The sequence below is a fragment of the Octopus sinensis genome, linkage group LG6 (genome assembly GCF_006345805.1).
Source record: "Octopus sinensis linkage group LG6, ASM634580v1, whole genome shotgun sequence".
NCBI lineage: Eukaryota > Metazoa > Mollusca > Cephalopoda > Octopoda > Octopodidae > Octopus > Octopus sinensis.
Window position 1 is genome coordinate 55,715,006 of NC_043002.1, and position 27,500 is coordinate 55,742,505.

General features: G+C 36.8%; 1 protein-coding gene across 1 annotated transcript in view; it reads left to right on the forward strand.

Annotated features, from left to right (window-relative positions):
• The window catches only part of LOC115213238 (meiosis-specific with OB domain-containing protein-like), a 46,557-nt gene that overhangs the window by 10,129 nt on the left and 8,928 nt on the right, over positions 1-27,500 (forward strand). Inside the window, exons 2-9 of the mRNA XM_036503918.1 lie at positions 7,558-7,737; positions 11,323-11,377; positions 13,180-13,311; positions 17,704-17,773; positions 19,083-19,272; positions 22,170-22,270; positions 23,677-23,729; positions 26,201-26,296. Coding sequence (XP_036359811.1) covers positions 7,576-7,737; positions 11,323-11,377; positions 13,180-13,311; positions 17,704-17,773; positions 19,083-19,272; positions 22,170-22,270; positions 23,677-23,729; positions 26,201-26,296 — 859 coding nt within the window. The 5' untranslated portion in view covers positions 7,558-7,575. The remainder of the gene's footprint in view (positions 1-7,557; positions 7,738-11,322; positions 11,378-13,179; positions 13,312-17,703; positions 17,774-19,082; positions 19,273-22,169; positions 22,271-23,676; positions 23,730-26,200; positions 26,297-27,500) is intronic.

Consider the following 27,500-nt stretch of genomic DNA (forward strand, 5'->3'; position numbering starts at 1 on the left):
TATTTCTCCATTTTCTTATTTTGTATATATATATATATATATATATAAAATAAATATAAGAGAGTGGTCACTATATGGCTCACTCTAGCACCAGTTAATCCAATTCTCTCACCCTTATTAATTAATTATATATATATATATATATATATACTAGCAGTATCGCCCGGCGTTGCTCGGGTTTGTTTCGACCCACTGGAATTGGAATTTTTGAAAAGTAGAAATTTTGCATTATGTAGCTTGTTATTCTCTTCAAGTGAACATTTTTCTGGTTGAAATACACCGAAAAGTGGCGACACAGCAGTGAAAAAATCGTAAAATATAGGGATTTTCATAGAAAAAAGCACCTTTTTGATGTAAATAATTTTTGGTGTTAACATGGTCCGATTTGAATTTTATCTTCTACGGAAGGAAGAGCAACCCTTCTTCTATCATACTCTCAATTTTGGTCAACTTGCGCCGCAGGGTCTCGGAGGAGATAGTGTTAGTTGAAGGCTACCAAACCTGCCGCACACAGACAACTTCAGCTTCATATAGAGAGAGATAACACACACACATTAATACACATACATACACACACACACTCACACACACATGTATGTATGTATGGATGTATGTATGTATATATGTTCATCTGTCCACTTCTTGCCATATTTTATCCTTCACTTCCTACACACACACATACACACTCACACACACACACACACACACACACACACACACACACACACGCGCACACATACACACACACACCTTCTTAGCTTATAATTTCTTTCTTTCAACAATTGACAAGTGAAGTACGCTCGCCAATGAATACTACCAAAAGTTAACGACAGATCTCTGTTTCCTTTTTTTTTTTAGGATTGGTTTAAGCATTAATAAGAGAAAGTAGCAGAATGTGTGATATTGAATAAGAGTTACAGAAAGAGGATATGATAGTGGTATACACTTGCAAAGAGAAAGTAGGAGAAAGTGTGGTAATAGCAGGAGTAAAGCATTTGAAATGAGAGAGGCAAATCGTAAAATATTGAGTTTTTTCGAATTTTTGCTTAATTGGGGGTGAAATTGAAAAAAAATGTATATGCCATGATCCAATGGAATCTACTTCGAAAAATCATAGGTAAATTCCAATTGAAGAAATTCTTTATTGTACAATTGTATTAAAAACAAACTATGTGAGAGGCAGAGAAAATCTGCCTTTTATCATAAGAATAAGAGATAAGATATATATATATATATATATATATATATATATATATATATATATATATATATTATATATATATATATATATATAATATATATATATACACATACATACATACGTGTGTGTGTGTGTTATGCATATACATGTATAAGAAAACTATATTTAATGGAGACGCCAATGAATCCTAATACAGACGGAAGGATATTAATTATTTACGCTGTCTCGCCAGATATGCCCCATCTTCTGTCTTCAACAACCTTGAAAATACATAACACGGGCAAATGTAATAAAAACGAACAGAGAGCAAAAGAGAGAGAGAGAGGCAGGGGGGGGAGAGAAAATGAAAGGCAGATAAATGTATGAGGGAGCGGTGCTTGTATGAGTTAGAGAAATTGGGAGATAGAAAATATAAATAGCAAAAATAGGTGAACGAGAGAGAAAGGAGAGATTTAATCGGATTTCTGTAATCTCTATACGATGCTACAATGAAGCTAGATTTCTGGTAATCGCTGATGATGTTATTTACATTCAAATGCTTTCATTTTTTTTAATTTTTAATGTCTCTTTCAGTTCAAGGCGGCGAGCTGGCAGAAGCGTTAGCACGCCGGGCGAAATGCATTGCACCAAAAGTCTGGTATCACTGGTTGACATCATTAAGCTGCAGCCGGCATAACAGAATAGCAGCTTTTATATGCAGATTCAAAACGTTTCCCGCAAATAACTTGAAGGATATATATATATCTTCCACTCACACCTACTTCCTCCCACCCACCTCTCCCCTCTTGCTCCAACCCCTACTTCTCTTCACTCCTACCATGCTTCTCTCTTCTCTTCACTCCTACCCACCTTCTCTCTTCCCCATCTCCCTTCATTGTCACCCTCCCCCGTAACGCCATCCCTACACAATCCAACCCACCTTCCCTAGCCATCCCATCCCACCTCAACCCCATCCCTTGCACCCACTCCCACATACCCAACCTCTACCCCCCCACCCTCAACCTAACCCACACGCCACCCTTGCTTTCCCCATTCTCACCTCCGCCACATCCCAACAACACCACACCATACACCACCCTACCACATAACACCATATCACATCACGCCACCACGCACACACTAGCACTGACCACTTCCCAGCCCCACATCCACAGACCTACACATGCACACATGCACACGTCCTGGTCACCAGCCCTCTTCCACACGTACATACATGCTCTCTTATATACACGCACGCGCACCTTCGTTTGGAGATCACCACTACTTTATTATCTCCTCTTCTTCCTAGATCTCCTGTGTGACCCCCTCTGTCCGGCATTCGCCATGATAGATCGCTAGCCACTACACATTCTTTATTTTTTCCTCTCCTTGTTTCTTGGATACACAAATGTATCCATATAACCTTCGAACAAGGGAGGTCGCGCTCCACACTACTTGATCGACAGCTTTATGATGGATACATTTTGTGTATCAAATAGCTAACTTAATGCGGATGGCCCATGGAGCAATAAGCGGTACAGCTTATTCTTATTTTATATAAGAATGCCATATTAGTATGGCGATAACTATTAATTTCCAGGACGCTGCCATGTTCTCTTTTAGAGAGACTTAGTAATTTTAATATTTCTATTATTGAAAACAAGTGGATGTATTCCACGAAACTAGGTAATAAACCTTCGAACAGAGATAGTCGGAAGCGACACCTACTGGTCTGACTACGCTACATTGACAAGGGCAATACCCAGCGAACGCGTCTGTAGCTGTCGATCAATAGTTGGAGCGACTGACCTCCCTTGTTCGAAGGTTATATGGATACATTTTGTGTATCAAATAGCTAACTTAAGGCGATGGCCTCATGGAGCTAAAGCGTGACAGCTTTATCTTATTTTTATAAAATGAAGCCATATTAGTATGGCGATAACTATATTAATATATATATAATATATATATATCTATATATATATAAGATATATATATATATATATATATATATATATATATATATATATTATATAATATATATATATAATATATATATATATTGTGAAATAGAAAGATGAATAATCTTGTTGCAGATTAATCAAAAGTTAACCAATACGTTCAACTCCATTTCTTTTCTTCAATTCACTAATTATATTATATATATATAATATAGATATATATATATATATCATAAAAATTCTGTAATTATGAGTATAATTATAATTAGGGTTCAGCAAAATTTGCTTCCCACACCACTTACGAAATTTAGAAATAGCAGTTAAAAACTACAATGCTACTACTATAAATCTCCCAGACAGCAATGCTCAACAACTCACGCAGATAAAGAGAAAAAATAACGAATCTACTCGGCTCTGATTACGCGTTTCGGAGTTAGAGAGATGGGAAAAATGTAAAATCATATTTCTACTCACTCACTCTCCTCACATTAGTACAGTATTTCAATTTTTAAATTTGAGAGCACTGATAATTAACATACGTATTTGACCAAGCGAAATTCTCGTCATATCGATGCCCGCCACCCTTGGTAAGATCCAAAAATTCGACACCGCGTGCTTCTTCAACACAAAGCTCGCGTTAATTTGGCCAAAAATGCTATTTAAAAGCTCAGTTAAGAAATTCTACTGCATCCACCTTATTCTCCTGATATGGCGCTTTCAGTCGCTCTTCGAATCAAACTCGGTGATTAAGAGATTAACAAGCGAGTGGAACATTGACAAGAAGCCATGAACAATGAAAGAATATATTGTTGACTGATTTGTTAAAATTGTTGATGAAAAATAGGAATTAAAATAAATGGAAGAATAAAACAAACAAATTCATCTGACAACCCAATACACAATTAAAATTTTTATTTGTTCGACACACATGATTCATTCTATAGCGCTATTTTCATTCTGTACGCAATTTTCTAGACGGCTAAAAGGATTGTTCACACCGAGAAAAACCACCTTCGAAGTTTCATACCTCATAGAAAAGAAGAGAGCTCGATTTGGGGGTTTTTTTTCTTTCTTTTCATTATCTAAATATTTCTGCATTTTATGAAACTAAGATCACAGTTCTGAAAAAATAAATTCTCCAAAACTAAAAACAAACTTCTAAATTTTAGCATTTTTTACAGCCTCCCTATACACACACACACACACACACTCATACACACGCGCGCGCATACACACACTCACTCGCTCGCACACACTTCCATATCATTTTCCTTTCCTGTCTGGTATGAGACTTCGAGAATAGCCATTCGAAAATACCGTCGGAAAATCTGAATGGCAACAGAGGGAAGGACATGATTCCAACGGAAATAACTGGTTGGTGGAAAAGGGGGAAAAGAAAGTGTGTGTGTGTATGAGAGAGAGAGAGAGAGAGAAGGAGAGTGTGTGTGAGAAAAAGAGAGAGTACGAGAATGTGAGAGAGAAAAAGAGGTGTCTGTGATAAAAAAAAAAGAGAGAGTGAAGAGGGAGTATGTGAGAGAGAGACAAACAGACAGACAGAGAGGTGTGTTTGTGTGTATGAAAGAGAAATAGTGTATGTGTATGTATCTAATATGTACGTGCATGTGACTGCACGTGCAATTTGAATAGACAGACAGATAGATAGATAGATAGATAGATAGATAGATAGATAGATAGATAGATAGATAGATAGATAGATAGATAGATAGATAGATAGATAGATAGATAGATAGATAGATAGATCCTTCGTTATTGCCTATGTGGATTTTCACAACTTCTCAAGAATCAAATGTTTCAGAAAAATATACAATTTCATCATACAATTTTCCAAATAACCGTGGTATTTCCACCGGTACTGCAAGTCAACAATGGTTCTATTGAGATTGAATTAACTTCGCCACGATGAATGGCGGAGTGGATCTTAGTAAAATTTGAACTCGTAACTCTTCAAATTTTACTATATTACAGCTTAACATTCTACCCAGTTTTCCACCGTTTTAATAAAACTAATATAAATAAAATATACAACAGTGTTCACAAATTTCTTTACATTTACATAATAATCAAGGGAGATCGTTGTAATTTGCTTGAAACATTGTTATAAAGAAGTAAAATAACAAAATAATGAAGACAAAAAGCAATCTTCACAGATATGTTATTTTTCTAATAAATAAGAGATATTTTAAAGCTAAAACTACAAAACGAAAAGACAAATACGAAACTAATGTGATAGAAATATCGTTTAACACCTGTTCAAAGGAGCAGACGACAAATGTGTCGTCTGCTCTTCACTGAAACCTCCATTCAGACAAGGTAAGATGGACACAAACATTTTTCTCTCGTCTTTTTGCACAAATAACTATGGTTATTTATTAATTTCAGAAACATTTCTTTAAATTTCATACAATTGAAGAAACCGCGATGATATAAAACATTATATTTTATGTTTTAAAACATTATTTCGTTGCGGCGATGATGTTTTTGTTCATAATCGATACACACGATTTTCTCAGTTATTTTAAAAAGCTTCATCAAACTTAAGAAAGACAAAAGGCATAATTAAGTCGATGATATCTTTTACAAAATAATTAAAGAAGGTTAAAAACAAAACGTTTTTGCTTTTTAAGAAAACGAATGGTAGAAAAGTTTTTGTGTTAGTTTAATTTTCTTCATATAATAGCTTTTCTCTGACTACATATATTTGTATAAATCTACAACGAGTTTAGAGTGTATGTGTATATATGTCTATATATGTGAATATGTAAAAGGTGTTCAAAAAGTCACAGTGCAGTTGTATGTGTGTGTGTGTATGTGTGTTTGCGTGCGTTTGTATTTGTATATGTATGTGTATATATTTATATCTATATCTTTTACTTGTTTCGGACATTTGACAGTGGCCATCGACTCCAGTACATATTTTTAAAAATCTAGTACTTATTCTATCGATCTCTTGTGCCAAATCGAGATATATATATTATCTTATATGTATTAAATTTTAATGTATATATGTATATTATTATGGTTCTCATTTTGTTAAATAAATAAATAAGTCAACATTCTAATATCTTAAAGCTGATAAACCAACTAAATTGTTTCTCCATTTTCTTATTTGTATCATAAATTAATGGTAAAATATTTCTTTACCTTCGCCCATTTAATACAATAAGTAAGTTAATTGCATTGCAATTAAAAACACTTGTGTATTAATAATTTGGGTATTATACCAACAGTATATTAGATAAGTATTATTCCTTAGTAGGTTGGATCCACAACCCCTAACTTACTTGATGGTATATATATATATATAATTGATTAATATTATCTTCTTTCCCCACAGACTAATAACAGGTAAGGTATATATATATTTTTTAAATATGTTTAAATAATTTATAATTAATTCTTATTTATAATTAATTTATTCTTATTGTATGTTATAGTCGGCTTTAAAATGCTTATATTATTAGATTAGTATTTTGGATATAATTTTCTATGTGTACTCCAGTAAATAAGGTTGTCCTGAAATTGAAGCTGTGGTCCTGTTGGTAAAATCCCAAATTTGTAATAATAATAATAATAATAATTATTATTTATATATATATATATATATATATATTGATGTGGGTGTACGATGGGCTGCTTCATTTACTTTCCATCTACCAAATCCACTCAATTTACTTTCCATCTACCAAATCCACTTCATTTACTTTCCATCTACCAAATCCACTCAAAACATTCAAACAGCTATAGTAGAAGGCACTTGACGCTATAGTAGAAGGCACTTGACCAAGGTGTCACACAGCGGGACTGAACCCAGAACCAAGTGGTTGAGAAGCAAACTTCTTACCACACTGCCACACACACACACACACACACATAAAACAGAGAGAGGGAGAGACCTTCTGCACAGCTTTTGTTTCCCAAGATATTGACTAATGTGATGTTATAAAAAGAGAGACTTGCTCAAGGGTCCATGCAGTGAGATCAACCCTAGAACCATGTGGCTGCAAGACAACTTTCTTAACCACATGACAATACCCACATTTTTACAAATTGCTGCCCTCAAACCAATTAAAGACATCATTATTTCCTAATTATTCTTTTATAAAAAATATGGATTTCAAGTTTTAGCACAATGCCAACAATTTTGAGAGGGGAGATATGTCAATTACATCAACCCCAGCATTCAACTGGTACTTATTTTATCAACCCCAAAAGGATGAAAGGCAAAGATGACCCCAGCTGAATTTGAACTCAGAACATGAGGACGGACAAAGTGACAATAAGCATTTTGTCCGGCATGCTAATGATTCTGCCAGCTCACTGCATTATTCTTTCACAAGAATACTAATTAGTTTTTTTTATTAATTGATTTATATTCTATATTCCATTTATTTTCAGGAGACAAGTGAAGTAAAAATGTGGGCAGGACGATTTAATGATATGGTTCCACAAGACAATATGAAAAATACAAGTTTTCAACAAAAAAATAGGAATTATCACCAAAATGACTTGGCTGTGAAGGAAACGAAACAACCCTTATCAGTGATCCAGAGTTTACAGCCAGGTTTTACCACAAATGTAAACAGACGTTTATCAGCATTAAGAGCAGTAGTTTTTGACCCATTTTTGCATATGGACTCCTTTCATTCCTACTTTACTCTACTGGGTCCCCATAGCCATTCAATGGATATGAAGAAAAATCCCTCTGTTTTTATAATTAAATCATCATCATCATCATCGTTTAACATCTACTTTCCATGCTAGCATGGGTTGGACTATTTGACTGAGGACTGGAAAACCAGATGGCTGCACCAGGCTCCAATCTTGATCTGGCAGAGTTTCTACAGTTGGATGCCCTTCCTAACGCCAACCACTCCGAGAGTGTAGTGGGTGTTTTTATGTGCCACCGACACGAGGGCCAGTCAGGCAGTACTGGCAACAGCCATGCTCAAATGGTATTTTTTTACATGCCACCTGCACAGTAGCCAGTCCGGTGGCACTGGCATCGACCTCACTCAAATGTTTGTTCATGTGCCACCGGCACAAGTGCCATTAAGGCGACACTGGTAAAAATCATGCTCAAATGGTGCTTTTTACGTGCCACTGGCACAGAAGCCAGTTAGCTGCTCTGGCAACGATCACGCTCGGATGGTGCTCTTAGCACTCCACTAGCATGGATGCTAGTCATCGAATTTGATTTCACTTTTCGATTTCACTTGCCTCAACAGGTCTTCGCAAGCAGAGTTTAGTGTCCAATGAAGGAAAGGTATGCATAAGTGGGCTGGTTACACCCCTAGCATAGGCCACAAGTTATGGTCTCACTTGGCTTGCCGGTAGGAATTATTCTTTTACTCTTTTCAGTCATTTGGCTGCAGCTGTGCTGGAGCACTGCCTTTAGTTGAACAAATCAACCCTAGAACTTATTCTTTGTAAGCCTAGCACTTATTCTATCAATCTCTAAAGCCAAACTGCTAAATTACCGGGAATGTGAACACACCAACATTGGTTGTCAAGTGATGGTGGGAGGAAAAACACAAACACACACACACACATATATATATATATATATATATATATATATATATATAATATATATATATATATATATATATATATATATGATGAGCTTCTTTCAGTTTCCGTCTACCAAATCCACTCGCAAGGCTTTGGTTGGCCCAAGGCTATAGAAGAAGACACTTGCCCAAGGTGCCATGCAGTGGAACTGAACCCAGAACAATGTGGTTGGGAAGCAAGCTTCTTACCACATTGTATAACAAAATAAAAATATTTTGTGTATTTTAGAAACATAAGCAATTTATTGCAGATAAATTTTAACAACTAAATCTTATATGGACCCCCAAGGACCATATGGACCCCAGTTGAGCAAAGTAAAAGGAAATTTAGAAATGTGGGAAGGAATTTTAAAAGTTAGGTAGCTCTTTAAAAATGTCTCCAACATTCATCGTAAACTTCCCTAGATAGAGAGTTTTACATATAGATGTGTGTGTGTATTGTGTGTGTGTGTGTGTGTGTGTGTGTGATCATCATCATTATCTGATGCTCATTTTACAGTTTTCTATACTGACATCAGGGTCAACTCAAGGTACTGGCAACTCAGGCAGTCACCCAGGGTGCCATGTAGTTTTTAGTCTACATTTTCAGTTTTTTCTCCTTGCAAACGTTTTAAAAAATTATACTTGTGAAAGCACCAGTTCAGCTTGCCCAGCACACCAGCAACCCAATGGTCGGCCCTGACTGACATTTGTTGGATAGTTCAAAAAGATATAGTCAGAGGACCACATCATCTTCCACTGTCTGCTTTGGCTTGGTTTCTATGGCTTGATGCCCTTCCTAAAGCTAACCATTTTACAGAGTGTGCTGGGTGCATTTTTCATGGCCCCTATAACTGAAGAACAACAGAACAGAGGATGCAATAATTTTAGGTAGGCGTGAGGTGATGAGAGATGGTGAAGTATGATGAAAAGAATAGATTTGTAGTTTGTGAGGAGAGTATAGCAAAGAGAGAGTAACACAGTAGACCCTATTAGAGGAGAGAGTGTGTGGAAAGGGACAGGGGAAAGGGAAGGGATTGGTGTCAGGGTTAGAGAAAAATGGAGGCATAGAGGGATAAGTGTGACAAGGTGGTTTGTGTGAAGTGGATCCAGAGTTATCCCACATTAAAAGGTCAAGTATGAGCAGAAGGTGTGAGAGAAAGGGAGCATAAAAGAGATAAATAGATGAGGGTGGCAAGGAATCTGGAGAGTCATCAAAAGAGGTGTTGTAGTCATGGTAGGGTAAGCCAGCGAGGAGGAGGAGATGAGGGGGTGTTGCAGAGGAAGAGAAACTGGTAGAGAAGACAGTGAGATAAAACAGGGCTAAGATGGGGGTATTGAGTGAATGCAGTAAGAAGAGTGGGGGAAAGAGGGGCTGAGAGGTAGGGTAAGAGGAAAGAGATATGTATGAATGGCAAGAAAGCATCTCAGGTGAGGAGGCTGTGGAGAAAGGATGGTGAGAGAAAGGTAAGGGGAGCAGAGAGAGAAAAACAGCTGATAGGCACCCTTGAGGTGGTGGCAGAGAGAGAGTGGGGGAGAGAGAGAGAGAGAGAACATAGTAAGAGAGCAGTGGGATAAAGAGCCAGGGGGGGGGATACTTTATATGTTTATATATTATCTTTTGCTTTGCTTGAAATATCAAGTGAAATCTTATTTGGTTTCACACAATCCAGGTTTAATTGGTAAAACCATGTTCACATACCCATTACCTTTTATGGTGATATGGTTAATTTCTTGTAGCTGTCCTTTCATTTTTATGGCAATATAACTGGTCTGTGATTCTAAACTGGGGGATTTGAGCAAGATGGTTTGAAACTCAGTAAAGCCTCACCATATGTTCAAATACTTATTTGTGTAAACAATGTACAGTATTTAAAACAACTCATCCTTTCTCTGTGTGTGTGTGTGTGTGTTAAAGGGGACAACAAACGTTTTCTAATAATAATAATGTATATGAGTTGAGATGTTTGCCTTGCCTTAACGTTTGTTGTCCTCTTTAACAATTATATATCCGCTGCATCGGAAATCTGCATATATATATACAAATCTCAGATTTCCGATGCAGCGGATATATAATTGTTAAAGAGGACAACAAACGTTAAGGCATAGAGAGCATGCGAGAGAGACAGAAAGAGAGAGAGAGACTTGTTTGTGTGTGTGCATGCATATGTATGTATAATGATAAAATAAAATAAATGCGCCCTTTTAAAGCCTAACCAGGCTCATGGGCCCGGTTTCTATGGCGTATGTGTTCCCCAGCTGGACGGGACGCCAATCCATCGCAGTGTTACTCATTTTTGCCAGCTGAGTGGACTGGAGCAACGTGAAATGAAGTGTTTTGCTCAAGAACACAACACGTTGCCCGGTCCAGGAATTGAAACCACAATCTTACGATCATGATGCTGACACTCTAACCAGTAAGCCACGCGCCTCCACATATGTATAATAATAATAATAATAATAATAATAATAATAATAATAATAATAATAATAATAATATAATAATAATAATAATAATATAATAATAATAATAATAATAATAATAATAATAATAATAATGATAATAATAATAATAATAATATATTTACATGTAAATGTATTTCTTGAACAGCTTATTGGAGTTGTCCTGAAAAAGGAATCACCAAGGTGTGTTATAAGCAAAAAGAGTGAGTATAGTTATTTTTATATCTAACAACCATGATATGATTTAGATTGTAAAGAAATGAAATCGAGTCTGTTTGAAATATATAACAATATATTAAATATTTATCAATATATTAAGCATTTAAGTATATAAATGAGGAAAATATATAAAATTATTGATATTTTGATGTATATTAATTTACTGCTAAAGATCTACCTATAACAGTGTCAGTAGACAATGCCAGTAACTTGAGCCTTTGCTCAAGTACCACTCACTGGGAAATACCACATCATGTGTTTGAGATCTGCAAAGAGATATGTGTGCTTAGCAATCACATGTGAATGAGTATGAGCTGGTAGATAATGCCATACTCACTAATTGTTTCAAGTGGCTGTGTAGCCATGAGCAGGCATAGACAATAGACACACACACACACGCTCTCTCTCTCTCTCTCTCTCTCTCTCTCTCTCTCTCTCTCTCCCTCACTCTCAGCCTTCCCATCCTTGATCCACAGGAACATCTAGGATATGTCAGCAGGAGAAAGGCTTACCTCCATTAGACTGCCAGTACTGATTTTTAACCACATAGACTGAAGCAGCATGAAATGAAATTAAATGCCCTGCTCAAGGACACAATAAACTGCCCAGTTCAGGAGTAAATCTTGTGACCTTATGATCATAAAGCCAACCCCTTAAACTTTAGACCACACACCTTCCCTTTCAAAAATTACCAAGAGGTAAAATGTGAAAATAGTAGATAAAATAACACTTTATGCCTAGATTTAATTGATTGCAGTTAACATTTTATATTCACATTTACAGTTTTTACTCAAGTAAAATTTTTTTTTAGATTTTATTCATAAGATCATCAAAATTCAGCTTACCAGGAGCACCAGCAATGTTAAGGCTGGCTCTGACCAATAATCCAAAAATATGAACATTTGAGAAACATCACTTCAGAAATATCTCGGGGAAAATGCCTGTTCTTATTTGAATGAATTACAAAGTGACTTTGATGTCAAGAGTCAGTTTTTAAATAGGAATCTGATGGACTTCTACAAATACGGTCTGCCTCACACTCAATATCCAAATCTTACTTGCTACTCAAAACGCTTTCTCGTTTTGTTTGGTTCGACATGGATATGTGAATACCTCTTCAGTCACATGTAATTGATAAAATTAAACAAAAGAAATTCTTTGAGTGATGCTCACCTCAAAGATGAACTCCGACTGGCCTTAACAAATATTCCAGCAGACATTGAAAAGCTTCTTGATGACTCGAAACAATTTCAAGTTTCTCACTGATATTTTCATTCATTACTGGTATACATCTAAAATAAAATTGTTTTATTATCGAAATACAAGCCATTTATTTGAACAAATGTTTGTTTTTTTAATCTTGATCAATTGTTAAATTTGTTTTATAGGATGTAAGGTTCTAAATCAAAATCTTTAATGGTCATTTCATATTCCTGTAATATCTGGAGACTATAATTTTTTGATAGCAGTGAAGAAGTAATAGAAATAGTATTATATGTAGGACCCCTATGTTTAAATTGAATTATTAATTATAATTGTATAATGGATAATTTCTATAAATAGAATAATAGAATCAATGTTTTCAGTTCAGAATACTTTTTCAAACCATTTCAAATAGTTGTATTAAAAAATGAAAGGCTAGAAATGTGAGTCTGGCCCACTAGCATCGTTTTTTCTTAAATCTGGCCCATGTTCGGAAAAGGTTGGGCAGCACTGTTTTACAGCAATATTATTTCCATTCCTTTTTTTTTTCTTATTGCCATCATTTTGTTTCTTTTCTCTATAGGCCCTTATAAGGAAAGATATTGTTTGGGCTTCACTATAAGAGACTCTCTTGACTGGTTTATGAATGCGACATGTTGGGGGGAAAAACCTGCAGTCTTTTATCTATCTGAGTGTTTTAGAATTGGGGAAGTCAGTAAGTATATATGGTCTTTATAGTCTTTCACACACCACACACACACACATACATATTATTTTATTCTTTTATTCTTTTACTTGTTTCAGTCATCAGATTGTGGCAATGCTGGGGCACCATCTTAAAGAATTTTAATCAAACAAATTGTCCCCAATACTAATTTTTTAAACAATCCTGGCACTTGTTCTATCAGCCTCTTTTCCCAAAATACTAAGTTAAGGGGACATAAACATGCCGACAGCAGTTGTCAAGCAGAGGTGGAGGACAAACGCAGACACAAAGACACACACACACACACACATATACATGTGTGTGTGTGTGTGTGTGTGTGAAGGTGCATGGCTTAGTGGTTAGGGCATTTGACTCATGATTGTAAGGTCATGATTTCAATTCCCAGCAACGCAGTGTGTTCTTGAGCAAAACACTTTATTTCACATTGCTCCAATCCACTCAGCTAGCAGAAATGAGTAGTACCTGCATTTCAAAGGGCCAGCTGTGTCACACTCTGTGCCATGCTGAATCTCCCTGAGAACTACAATATGGCTACACGTGTCTGTGGAGTGCTCAGCCACTTGCACATTAATTACATCAGCAAGCTGCTTCATTGATCATATCAGCTAGGGCCCTCATCGTCGTAACCAATGGAGTGCTCCTATGTGTGTGTGTGTGTGTGTGGTGTGTGTGTGTGTGTGTGTGTAATGGGTTCCTTCAATTTCCATCTACCAAATCCACTCACAAGGCTTTTGTTGACTCAAGGTTTTAGTAGAAGATACTTGCCTAAAGTACCACAAAGTGAGACTGTCCAACCAGTGCCAGCATGGAAAGCTGACATTAAATGACGACGACGATGATGATGATAGTGGAGCGCTAAGAGTACCATACAAGTGTGATCATTGCCAGAGCAACAAGCTGGCCTCCGTACCAATGGCACGTAAAAAGTGTAATCGTTACCTGTGCCGCCTTACTAGCACTTGTGCTGGTGGCACGTGAAAAAACATTCGAGCAAGGTTGATGCCAGTACCACTGGACTGGCTCCTGTGCAGGTGGCATGTAAAAAGAACCATTTAAGCATGGCCGCTGCCAGTACCACCTGACTGGCCCTCGTGCCAGTAGCACATAAAAGCACCCACTACACTCTCAGAGTGGTTGGCGTTAGGAAGGGCATCCAGCTGTAGAAACTCTGCCAGATCAAGATTGGAGTCTGGTGCAGCCATCTGGTTTGCCAGACCTCAATCAAATCATCCAACCCATGCTAGCATGGAAAGCAGACGTTAAATGATGATGATGATGATATATATAGGTGCAGGAGTGGCTGTGTGGTAAGTAGCTTGCTTACCAACCACATGGTTCTGGGCTCAGTCCCACTGCGTGGCACCTTGGGCAAGTTTTCTTCTACTATAGCTTTGGGCTGACCAAAGCCTTGTGATCAGATTTGGTAGATGGAAACTGAAAGAAACCCATTGTATATATGTATATAAAAACAGACATTAGCATGGAAAACAGACGTTAAACAATGATGATAATGATGATGATGATATATATGTATATGTGTGTCTGTGTTTGTCCCTGCGCAATTGCTTGACTACCGATGCTGGTGTGTTTATGTCCTTGCAACTTAGCGGTTCAGCAAAAGAGTCCAATAGAATAAGTACTAGGCTTACAAAGAATAAGTCTTGGGGTTGATTTGCTCAACAAAGGTGGTGCTCCAGCATGGCCGCAGTCAAATGACTGAAACAAGTAAAAGAATATATATATATATATAAATGTAATATGTGACAATTATTCGTTAGCCATGATAAAACTCCAAGTTTCAGATGCTGAGGTGGAAATCCATGTCGCCATCTCTTCAGTTATCTAGCCATCAGAAAAATGCTATCCTTTCAAATAATGGTCTTAAGCATGCAATGAACAAAATAAATGAATTCAATATAAATTCATCCTATTGTAAAATTGATGAAAACCTTAAATCAAAGAGTGGATTCAAAATACATATCTATATATATAAAACTGTAGTTGTGTGAGTGTCTGTCCCCTTCGATTTAGATTCCTAACTACTCCCACATTTTGCGATGCAGTTTAACCAAATTCGGGTATCTTATAGTCGTGATTCATATCAAGCCCGTCTGGCTATTAGCACGCGTCTACGATGAGTCTACGATTTAAAAAATAATTTAACATCATTTTTTATTCCATTTTAATGCATAATTTTTCGTGTGTCGATGGCGGCAGAGTTGGCGTCCATGGTCACACCTGCACCTGTTTGCTTCTCCCCCCTTCTTCCCTCCCTCGTGAAGCTGTGGGGAAGGGAGTTAAGGGAATCAACATCGTAAAGCGTTGTCAAGGAGACCAGCGTTCTTTTAGAACAACGACTTCATGGCTTGAAGACACCAAAACAGAAATGGCTAAGAAAGCCCGAATTGGCATCTGTAAGGGAAGTAACTCTCTAAAAATGCTTATATAGTTATTTCCCTTATAAACCCGAGCAACGCCGGGCGATACTGCTAGTTGTAAATAATTATATACGAAATATAATTCAATTAGCATATTAAAATTAAAATTTTCACGCTGCATTACATAAATATTTCACAACAGTATATACCCATAGTGCATTTTCCGATGGCCAGATAACTGAAGAGATAGCGGCGTGGATTTCCACCTCGGCATCCGAAACTCAGAGTTTTATCATGGCTAACAAATAATTGTCACATATTACATTTACAGATAAATTCCTCTATTTACATAATATTGAGGTCTCTTTCTTTCTTTTGTTGTATTACCATTTTTATCAATATATATATATATATATTAGTTATCGCCATACTAATATGGCATTCTTATAAAAATAAGAATAAAGCTGACCACTTATTAGCTCCATGAGGCCATCGCCTTAAGTTAGCTATTTGATACACAAACTGTATCCATATAACCTTTGAACAAGGGAGGTCAGTCGCTCCACACTACTTGGCCGGCAGCTACAGACGCATTTCGGGGTATTGCCCCTTTTCAATGCAGCGTAGCCAAACCAGTAGGTGTCGCTTCCGACAATCTCTGTTCAAAGGTTTTATTTACCTAGCTTCGGTGGAATACATCTACTTGTTTTCAATAATAGAAATATTAAAATAACTAAGTCTCTCTAAAAGAGAACAACGGCAGCGTTCCCGGAAAACATTAGTTATCGCCATACTAATATGGCATTCTTATAAAAATAAGAATAAAGCTGACCACTTATTAGCTCCATGAGGCCATCGCCTAAGTTAGCTATTTGATACACAAACTGTATCCATATAACCTTTGAACAAGGGAGGTCAGTCGCTCCACACTACTTGGCCGGCAGCTACAGACGCGTTTCGGGGTATTGCCCCTTTTCAATGCAGCGTAGCCAAACCAGTAGGTGTCGCTTCCGACAATCTCTGTTCAAAGGTTTTATTTACCTAGCTTCGGTGGAATACATCCACTTGTTTTCAATAATAGAAATATTAAAATAACTAAGTCTCTCTAAAAGAGAACAACGGCAGCGTTCCCGGAAAATATTTAGAGAGACTTAGTTATTTTAATATTTCTATTATTGAAAACAAGTGGATGTATTCCACCGAAGCTAGGTAAATAAAACCTTTGAACAGAGATTGTCGGAAGCGACACCTACTGGTTTGGCTACGCTGCATTGAAAAGGGGCAATACCCCGAAACGCGTCTGTAGCTGCCGGCCAAGTAGTGTGGAGCGACTGACCTCCCTTGTTCAAAGGTTATATGGATACAGTTTGTGTATCAAATAGCTAACTTAAGGCGATGGCCTCATGGAGCTAATAAGTGGTCAGCTTTATTCTTATTTTTATAAGAATGCCATATTAGTATGGCGATAACTAATATTTTCCAGGAACGCTGCCGTTGTTCTCTTTTAGAGAGACTTAGTTATTTTAATATTTCTATTATTGAAAACAAGTGGATGTATTCCACCGAAGCTAGGTAAATAAAACCTTTGAACAGAGATTGTCAGAAGCGACACCTACTGGTTTGGCTACGCTGCATTGAAAAGGGGCAATACCCCGAAACGCGTCTGTAGCTGCCGGCCAAGTAGTGTGGAGCGACTGACCTCCCTTGTTCAAAGGTTATATGGATACAGTTTGTGTATCAAATAGCTAACTTAAGGCGATGGCCTCATGGAGCTAATAAGTGGTCAGCTTTATTCTTATTTTTATAAGAATGCCATATTAGTATGGCGATAACTAATATTTTCCGGGAACGCTGCCGTTGTTCTCTTTTAGAGAGACTTAGTTATTTTAATATTTCTATTATATATATATATATATATATATATATATATATATATACTTGACATATGTTACGTTTTAACTGTATTTAACCTATTCCTTTTGATTTAAATTTTTGTTTCTAGTTGAAATAAAAAATGCAATGGTTATGGCAGCCACATCATTTGATGAAAAGTTTAGACCATGGACCTCAAGGTATAAAAATAGCTTCCATCTTTCTCTTAACTTCTCCCTCAGTTCATAAAATTTACTATGACACACACACACACACACACACACACACACACACACCACACACACACACATGCAGTCACCTTTAACACAGCAAAAACAACAGCTAAAAGCCTTCTCTTCGGTGCCAGTTACTGATCCTCAACAGCAGCAGTTCCCAACCATTTTTTGCCTATGGATCCCTTTGATTTCTATTTTACTCAGGTGGACCCTCATAATCATTCATTGTTTAAAAATACCCTACTACATTTATAGCATTAAACATTATTTGGAATTGTATAAAAAAAAATTTTAACATTTTGTGTATTGTAGAAGTATAATCGAATTATTGCAGATAGATTTTAACAACAAAATCTTGTATGGACCCACAGGGGCTATATGGACTCTGGTTGAGAACAGCTGATCTACAAGATATATGTGCAGATAATAGGGCAGTGAGCTGGCAGAATTGTTAGCATGCCTGGTAAAATGCTTAGCAGTATTTCATCTGCCATCACATTCTGAGTTCAAATTCTGCTGAGGTCGACTTTGCCTTTCATCCTTTCGAGGTCGATAAATTAAGTACCAGTTACGCACTGGGTCAATGTAATCGACTTGATCCATTTGTCTTTCCTTGTTTGTCCCCTCTGTATTTAACCCCTTGTGGGTAGTAAAGAGATAGGTATTTCATCTGCCATTACATTCTGAGTTCAAATTCTGCTATGGTTGACTTTGCCTTTCATCCTTTCAGGGTTGATTAAATAAGTACCAGTTACACATTGGGGTCGATGTCATTGACTTAATACCTTTGTCTGTCCTTGTTTGTCCCCTCTATATTTAGCCCCCGTATGGGCAATAAAGAAATAAATATATGTGGTGGTGGTGGTGGTGGTTGATGATGATGGTGATGATGATGATGATGATGATGATGATGATGATGATGATGATGATGATGATGATGATGATGATGATGATGATGATGATGATGATGATGATGATGTTGATGATGATGATTGATGATGATTGATGATGATGATGGTGATGGTGATGATGATTGATGATGATGATGATGATGATGATGATGATGATGATGATGATTGATAATGATGATGATGATGATGATTGATGATGATGATGATGATGATGATGATGATGATGATGATGATGATGATGGTGATGATTGATGATGATGATGATGATGATTGATGATGATGATGATGATGATGATTGATGATGATTGATATTGATGATGATGATGATGGTTACAACAGAAATGTTTCCTATATTTCAACAGTCCTCTGAGTTTGAACATCAGTGATGCAGGTAACATAATCATATACACAGGGCCTGACAGAGAGCAATACCTTTGTTACAGTCACTTACCAACTAAAATTTACCGAGACTATTACACTCTAGAAGACATCAACATCAATGGACAATCCCTACATGGTGAACATGTTAATTTACTGGTAGCAGTGAAGAAGGTAAGAATATCTTATCTTGATTTATTTCATTGTTGTCATTGTTTTAATGTCCACTTTTCCATGCCTGCATGAGTCAGAGATGGAATTCATCAGAACAGGACTGGATTCCCAAAAAGGCGGCAAGCTAGCAGGAAACATTAGCACACCAGGGGAAATGTTTAGTGGTATTTCATCTGTCTTTATGTTCTGAGTTCAAATTCTGCCGAGGTCGACTTTGCCTTTTATCCTTTCAGGGTTGATAAATTAAGTACCAGTTGCATACTGGGTCGATCTAATTAACTGGCCCCACCTTTCCCCAAAATTTCAGGCCTTGTGCCTAGTGCAGAAAAGGACTGGATCCCATCTCTTCACCTGTTTCCAAAGAAAGTAATGTGTTTCCCCATGGCTGGACATATTTTCGTAGAAGACTGGATACAAATGATACCTCTTGTATGACAGTGATACTCACTTACAGCCATCATGTAATGTCAGGACAAACACACACACACAAATATAAGATGGGCTCCTTTCAGTTTCCATTGACCAAATTCACTCATAAGGCTTTGGCTGGCCAAGTACTGTAGCTGAAGATACCTGCCCAAGGTGCCATGTAGTAGGACTGAACCTAAAACCATGTAGTTAAAAAGCAAGCTACTTAACTACAACACATCCACACCTGCCCCTTTGAAATTTATAGTGATTTATTTGTATCCAACTTCCCATCCTAGGATGATGTTTGAAACTGTGCAAGACACAATGAAAGTAAGATAAGTGTGATTTGAAACCCCCAAAATGGTTTAATTTGTTAAGCTGCCTCCTTGTCAACAATCAGCATAACAACAACTGTAAACTCCTGGTCATGTTTCTTTTATTATTGTACACTGCATAGGCATGGCTGCGTGGTAAGAAACTTGCTTCCCAACCACATGATTCCAGGTTCAGTCCCACTGCACCCCTTGGGTAAGTGATTTCTACTATAGTGAGAATTTACAAAAAAACAAAAGACGAAGACTGCTGTGTAAACAACAAACAGATGTATTAGTTTAACGTTCGGGAAGTGAGAAAGTCTTTTACATTTCAAACCTACGCTCTTCAACAGAAAAGAACACAGAAATGAACAAGGAGAGAAAATAAAAAAAGGTTTTGTGGCTAGTAATCTATCATGGCAAATGCCGGACAGAGGGGTCACACAGGAGAGCTAAGAAGAAGGGGAGATAATAAAGTAGTGGTGATCCCTAAATGAAGGTGTATGTGCATATGTAAGAGCATGTATGTGCATGTGGATAGGGTCTGGTAACCTTGACGTGTGCATGTGTAGGTGTGTGTGCACTGGTGTGGGTGCGGGAAGTGGTCAGTGTGAGTGTGTGTGGGGTGGTGTGTGGTGGTGCTGGGGTGTGGGGGAGGCGAGAGTGTTTGTGTCTGTGTGTGTGTGTTTGTGTTTCTCCCCCACCATTATTTGACAACAATGCTGGTGTGTTTATGTCACTGTAACTTAGCAGTTCGGCAAAAGAGACCGATAGAATAAGTACTAGGCTTACAAAGAATAAGTCCTAGAGTTAATTTCTTTGACTAACACCCTTTAAGGTGGTGCTCCAGCATGGCCACAGTCAAATGACTGAAACAAATAAAAAGAAAAGGTTTTTAATTTTTAAATAAAGTAATTTACCAAAATTATTTATTGTTCCTTAATGATTGTGTGTGTGCACGTGTGTGTGTGTGTGTGAGAGAGAGAGAGAGAGAAAAAAACTAGGAGAGAGAAGAGAGAGAGAGGGGGAAGTGAGAGAGACCTTTTCTCAATTTTTATTGATTTCAGTTTTTAATATTTCAATTAATTGGCAAATTTATTAATAGGAGACAGAAACTGAAAGAACACCATCGTGTGTGTGTGTGTGTGTGTGCGTGTGTCTGTCTGTCTGTCCGTCTGTTTGTCTGTCCCCCCACCATCGCTTAACAACCAATGCTGGTGTGTTTATGTCCCTGTAACTTAGCAATTTGGCAAAAGAGACCAATAGAATAAGTACTTGGCTTACAAAGAATAAGGGGTTGATTTGTTTTACTAAAGGCAGTGCTCCAGCATGGCTACAGTCAAATGATTGAAGCAAGTAAAAGAATAAAAAAATAAAAGAATATATGTATGTAACTTTGTGTTCATCCAGCACCACGGCCACTTATCAACCAGTGTTGGTTTGTTTATATCCCTGTAATTTGACAGTTCAGCAAAAAAGAATGATAGAATAAGTACCAGGCTTAAGAAAAAATAAGAACTGGAGTTGATTTGTTCAACTGAACCCTTCAAGGTGGTGCCCCAGGATGGCCACAGTTCAATGACTGAAATGCTTGCTTTGCTTAAGTGCAGTCCATCTTGACAGATGACGACGTCAACTTTGATCCTTAAAGGTTGTCTTGATGTCATTGGCAGGCCCTCTCGTAGCTGAAAAGGCCAATTCTGGAGGCACATGTCCGATTACACCGAGAGCAGCAAAGAGGGCTCTGATGGAGATGAGCTCATCTTAGGATTTTGCTGACGTTCCTTGAGCTGTCACTGCTTTTCTTCGCAAAGTCTAGCCCACTCATCCTCTAAATGCTGCATACCAGTTTGGACCTACCCCATCCAGGTAGTACGTTCTGTGGCCAGCGTTTCTAGTTCACCAGGGAAGATATTGCAGAGCTTCAGGGATTTCTTGAGATGATCTTTATATCGCTTCTTTGAACCTCCGTGCAGTCAGTTATCCACTGCTAACTCCCCAAAAAGCACAATCTTGGGTGTATGGCTTTCTGGCATCCTGATAATGACTGAAATAGGTAAAGGATAACAGACAGAAGTCTCTTAATGAATGAATGTGTGTGTGCACATGTGTGTAAGAGAGATTTTGTTTCAGTTTTTCTTAGTTTAATTGATTGTGTTTTTGTATTGCCAGGTAAATGAAGTAAGAAATATTAAAACCAAAACAGGGAAACAAATGAAACAATGTGAAGTGAAACTGTTTGATGAGACTTGTTCCACATTTACATTAATGCTGTAAGTTATTTTTGTATATTTTCATTGCACTGGTATGAAACAACAGTCATGGCTGATGCCAGTGCCGTCTGACTGGTACCTGTGCCGGTGGCACATAAAAGCACCATTAGAGTTTGGGCCTCAAGGAAGCAGCAACAGGTGACCAAGACCTCTGGCAATATACCATGCTTGTGTAGACCTGTCAAGCCAAGTGAGACAGTAACTGTGGCCGATGTTAGTGTCAGGTCAATGACACCTGTACTGGTAGCACATAAAAAAAGCACCCACTACACACTCAGAGCAGTTGGCATTAGGAAGGGCATCCAGCTGTAGAAACCTTGCCAAATCAGATCACAATCTAGTGCAGCCTCCCCCCACCACCACCACCATCCCCGGCTTACCAGTTTCCAGTCAAACAGTCCAACCCATGCCAGCATGGAAAGTGGACCTTAAATGATGATGATGATGATGATGATGATGATGATTTTATATTGCTCTACATATTTCTCTAATGTGAAGTGTTCTTGAGCAAAACACTTCATCTCATGTTGTTCTGTGATCACTTAAACACCTGACACATGGTATGCTGTGCACCAGTTCAGGCAACTACAAATTCTTCTCAGACTACAAGTGACTACCACCACCACCACCACTACCACCACCAATTCCAACACCACCATCATCATCGTTTTTACACTCTCTTCACTGAGGCAGATTTTTCATGGCTAGATACCTTCCTGTCACCAACCCTCACCTGTTCCTAAGCAAGTATATTTCTGTTAGGCCTTGGAATATGTACAGCACAATGGCTGGACATAATTTTTGGGAAGATTGCAAATGAATGGTTTCGTTTCCATGGTGGTGGTGTTTGTTGACAAGGCAACACAAACTTACACACACACACACACACACAAAGCAGGATTCTTTCAGTTCCCATCTACCAAATCCACTCACAAGGCTTTGGTCAGCACTATGCCGTGTCCCTGCAAAAAGACATTTAACTGCCAATGACTCGGTCCCCTTCATTGTAAACAGAGCCATACACTTACTCTCTTGAAAGCACCATCAACCAGTTTTATCATTATTTGTCAATTCTTAACTCAAATCTTCTCAAAGGTTTCAAGATCATATGAAACCATTTCATTGTGTTTTCATTTCTTTTTAATTTCTGTCTAAACACGATCAATTTCACTGATGTCTCAACAATTCCATAGCATTTTTCTTTAATCTTTTTACATGTTTCAGCCATTAGGCTCTGGCCATGTTGGGGCACTGCCTTGAAGAACTATTGGTTGAATGAATCAGCTCTATATTTCTTTTTTTTTTTTTTTGAAAGCATGTGGTTGGGAATCAATATATATAGCCTTGTCTGTGCCTATATATTGTATTGTATTTGAATATTATGAGATGTTTTTGTTGTTTTATAGATGGGATGATCAACTCATCAACAATGCATTATCTTGGCTTTCAAACCAAACTGGTAAGCATAAGATTTTTTATTTAACCCTTTAGCATTTAAACCAGCCATATCCAGCCACAAAATTCTACCTGTCTTATGTTTAAACCAGCCAGATTCAGCCTCTCACCTACAATGTCATACTAAAAATGATATTATCAAAGTCTCATAGCTACCAGATAAGTGATTAATTCAAAACAATATAAATAAATAAGCATTGGATTTTGACTGAGTAATCTGAATGCTAAAGGGTTATGTATTGCTAAATACTTAAAAAATCGTGGATTGGAAGGAGTAATAAAGTGACAGAGGAATTCATCATCACCATCATCTTAATCATCACCATTTAATCCTTTTGTTACCAACCTGGACCAAAAGTTTTAACCTACAACATAAACATTTACGAAAGCCTCATGAAGACTTTGCCATCAGATTGTATGGTGAAGCTTGTCGTCACAAAACCATCAATAGTAGCAAATAAATGCATCATGTGGCACTGTCAACAAAATGAAATCTTGCAATAAACCTAATAATTTAGAGCGGTTTGAATACGAGGGCTTAAATTTTGATTCAACACTACTTAAAATCTCATTAGTACATTCATGAAAACACATCATTTCTCTTTGTAAATAGTGAAATACAGTATCCGACATTGTTTGATGTGATATCTGAGCTCTAAGAATTTTGTGAGATTTTTTCTACATTTTTTCTTTGGCGATTTTATTTTTCAACTTTTAAAATGGATAACAGTTTCATGCTACCAAGCAGTGATTGCAAATTTGAGGGTTTTTGAATGGAAGATATGGAGAAATCAAGCAAATATAAGCTTGTAAACTTGTTTGAAGCGATCACACCGGAAACAAACCATTACGCAGAAAGTAAAGAAACCAAGAAAAAAGATAGCTTGTGGTTTACCTGTAATTAGAGTCAGTTTGAGACAAAAGTTATGCAACAGAATTAAGAATCTTTTCTTCAATTGTATTTTAAAAATCACATTAATATGACAAAAAATAAAAATGTTACGGTTGTTTAATGAAACCAGTGTAAAATTGTAATAATTTTAGAATTTACTTGAAATTCATAAGAGGTGTGTTTTCGTTAGAAATATAGTTAATGTCTCTTTCCATGCTGGCATGGATGGACAGTTTGACAGTAACTGGGGAGCCAGAGAACCGCACCAAGCTCCAGTCTCTGTTTTGGCACTGTTTATATAGTCTGATGCCCTTCCTAAAGCCAACCACTGTACAGGGTGTTCTGAGTGCTTTTTACATGGCACCAGCACTGGTGAAGTCATCATGTACCTTGCAAAACAAGACCCCTCAACTGATGCAGAGAGTAGTATTGATAGAAATGGCTTTATGCCACATGACGAGAGGTTAAAGTATAAAATACTTTACAATATCTAGTTCTGTGTTGTTTCATGCCAGGCAAAATGCTTAGCAGTATTTCGTCTGTCTTTATGTTCTGAGTTCAAATTCTGCTCTGGTTGACTTAGCCTCTCCTACTTTCAGGGTCGATAAATTAAGCACCAGTTGTGTACTGGAGTCAATCTAATTGACTGACCCTCTCCCCAAAATTTTCAGGCCCTGTACTCAGAGTAGAAAAGAATATATATTTTAAAAGCAGCAAGCTGGCAGAAATGTTAGGTCACTGGGCAAAATGCCTACTGGCATTTCATCTGTCTTTACGCTCTGAGTTCAAAAATCTGGTGAGGTCAACTTTATATATATATATATATATATATGTTTGTGTGTTTGTATTTGTCCCCCCAACATTGCTTGACAACCAATGCTGGTGTATTTACGTCCCCGTAACTTAGCAGTTCAGCAAAAGAGATCGATAGAATAAGTACTAGTCCTACAAAGAATAAGTCCTGGTGTCGATTCGCTTGACTAAAGGTGATGCTCCAGCATGGCCGTAGTCAAATGACTGAAACGAGTAAAAGAATATATCTATAGATATTGCAGATATGGATATAAGGCTGTTTGTAAAAGAGAAATATAATTGGAGGAATGAACATATTTTGATGTTTTCTATAATGCCAATAAGTACAAGATATTTATACATGGAGCCACAATGAAGCATCTTTATGGTAACTCAACCAACTAGAAACAGCAATCAAATCTCCCCCAAATTACACCCTGCTCTCTTAAAAAAAAGAAAAGACATATTGGATAATGGAGTCCTGGATATGTTATGCCAGCTAGACTGTCTTTGATCACAGCTTATCTGGAGCTAAACAACAATAAGTTTTGGTGTTTGGGGTTTGAGTTGGGTGACCTTACCCCCACCTCCTCCACTATAAACCTCTGTTTATGGAATAAGGCCAACTATCATCAATTTGAATTCCTAAACTCAAAAGCAAGGCAATGACTTAAATCCAAAGATGTTCTTCATTTCCAAAGATACGTTTTCCCATTGCAGAATATCATAACCACAGCTACATTTGGGTTGATCAGGAATCTATCATCAAGTGATTTTTTATTCTGTTGTAGTTCTCTTCATCAATGATGTCAAAGTTGTATTTGATGAATATAAAAACTATATGGTGTCTACAGCATCTTCCAAAACTATTATTACAATCAATCCAGGTGTGTTCTTCATTTATATATTTTGCATACATGCACACAAACCATATAGATGTATGTACATATGTATGTATATATGTATGTATGGATGAATGGATGTATATATGTATGTATATATAGTAGGGTTTCTATCTATGAACATAGTCTATTCCAGAGCCACGTTCATTAGATTTTTCATTACATGAGTAGGGGCAGGTGTGGTTGTGTGGTAAGAAGCTTGCTTACCAACCACATGGTTCCAAGTTCAGTCCTGCTGCATGGCACATTGGGTAAGTGACTTCTACTATAGCCTTGGGCTGACCAAAGCTTTGTAAGTGGAATTGGTAGACATAAATTGAAAGAAGCCCTTCGTATATATATATATATATATGTATGTATGTATGTATGTATGTATGTATGTATGTGTGTATATATATATATATATTATATATATATATATATAATATATATATATATATGTATATATGTATGTGTGCGTGTGTATATTTATGTGTGTGTTTGTTTGTGTCTGTGTTTGTCCCCACCACCATCACTTGACAACCAATGTTGGTGTGTTTATATCCCCATAACTTAGCAGTTCGGCAGAAGAATAAGCACCAGGCCAACAAAGAATAAGTTCAAGGATTGATTTCTTTGACTAAAAGGCGGTGCTCCAGCATGGCCACAGTGAATTGACTGAAACAAGTAAAAGAGCAAAAGAATGAGCAACTGAAGGGCATATAAGCAGAGGGAGTCCATTCCAAACTTTATGTAAAATGGCAGAAATGATGTTTTATTTGCCCATCCATCAATAGCAAATACATAAATATATATATATATATATATAAAATATGAATTAGAGATAAAACCACTATTATACAACTCAAACAGTGATAGACATAAACCAATACATAAATAACAAATAATATATATATATAATATATATATATATATATATATATATATATATATATATATATATATATCTTATAACTAGATCTCAAAAAGTATAAAATGAATGATAAATATATAATATAATAAGTAAAAACACTACATATGTTTCATGGCTACAATCAAATTCAAATTACAATTAAGTTTAAATTCAACTGAAATAAATTTGAATTAAAATTATAGTCAATCTTCAGGTTAATGATAATAATTAAATAAATAAGCAAATAGAGTTAAACAATATTTATTTAAGAAATAAATAAAATAATAATTTTTATTA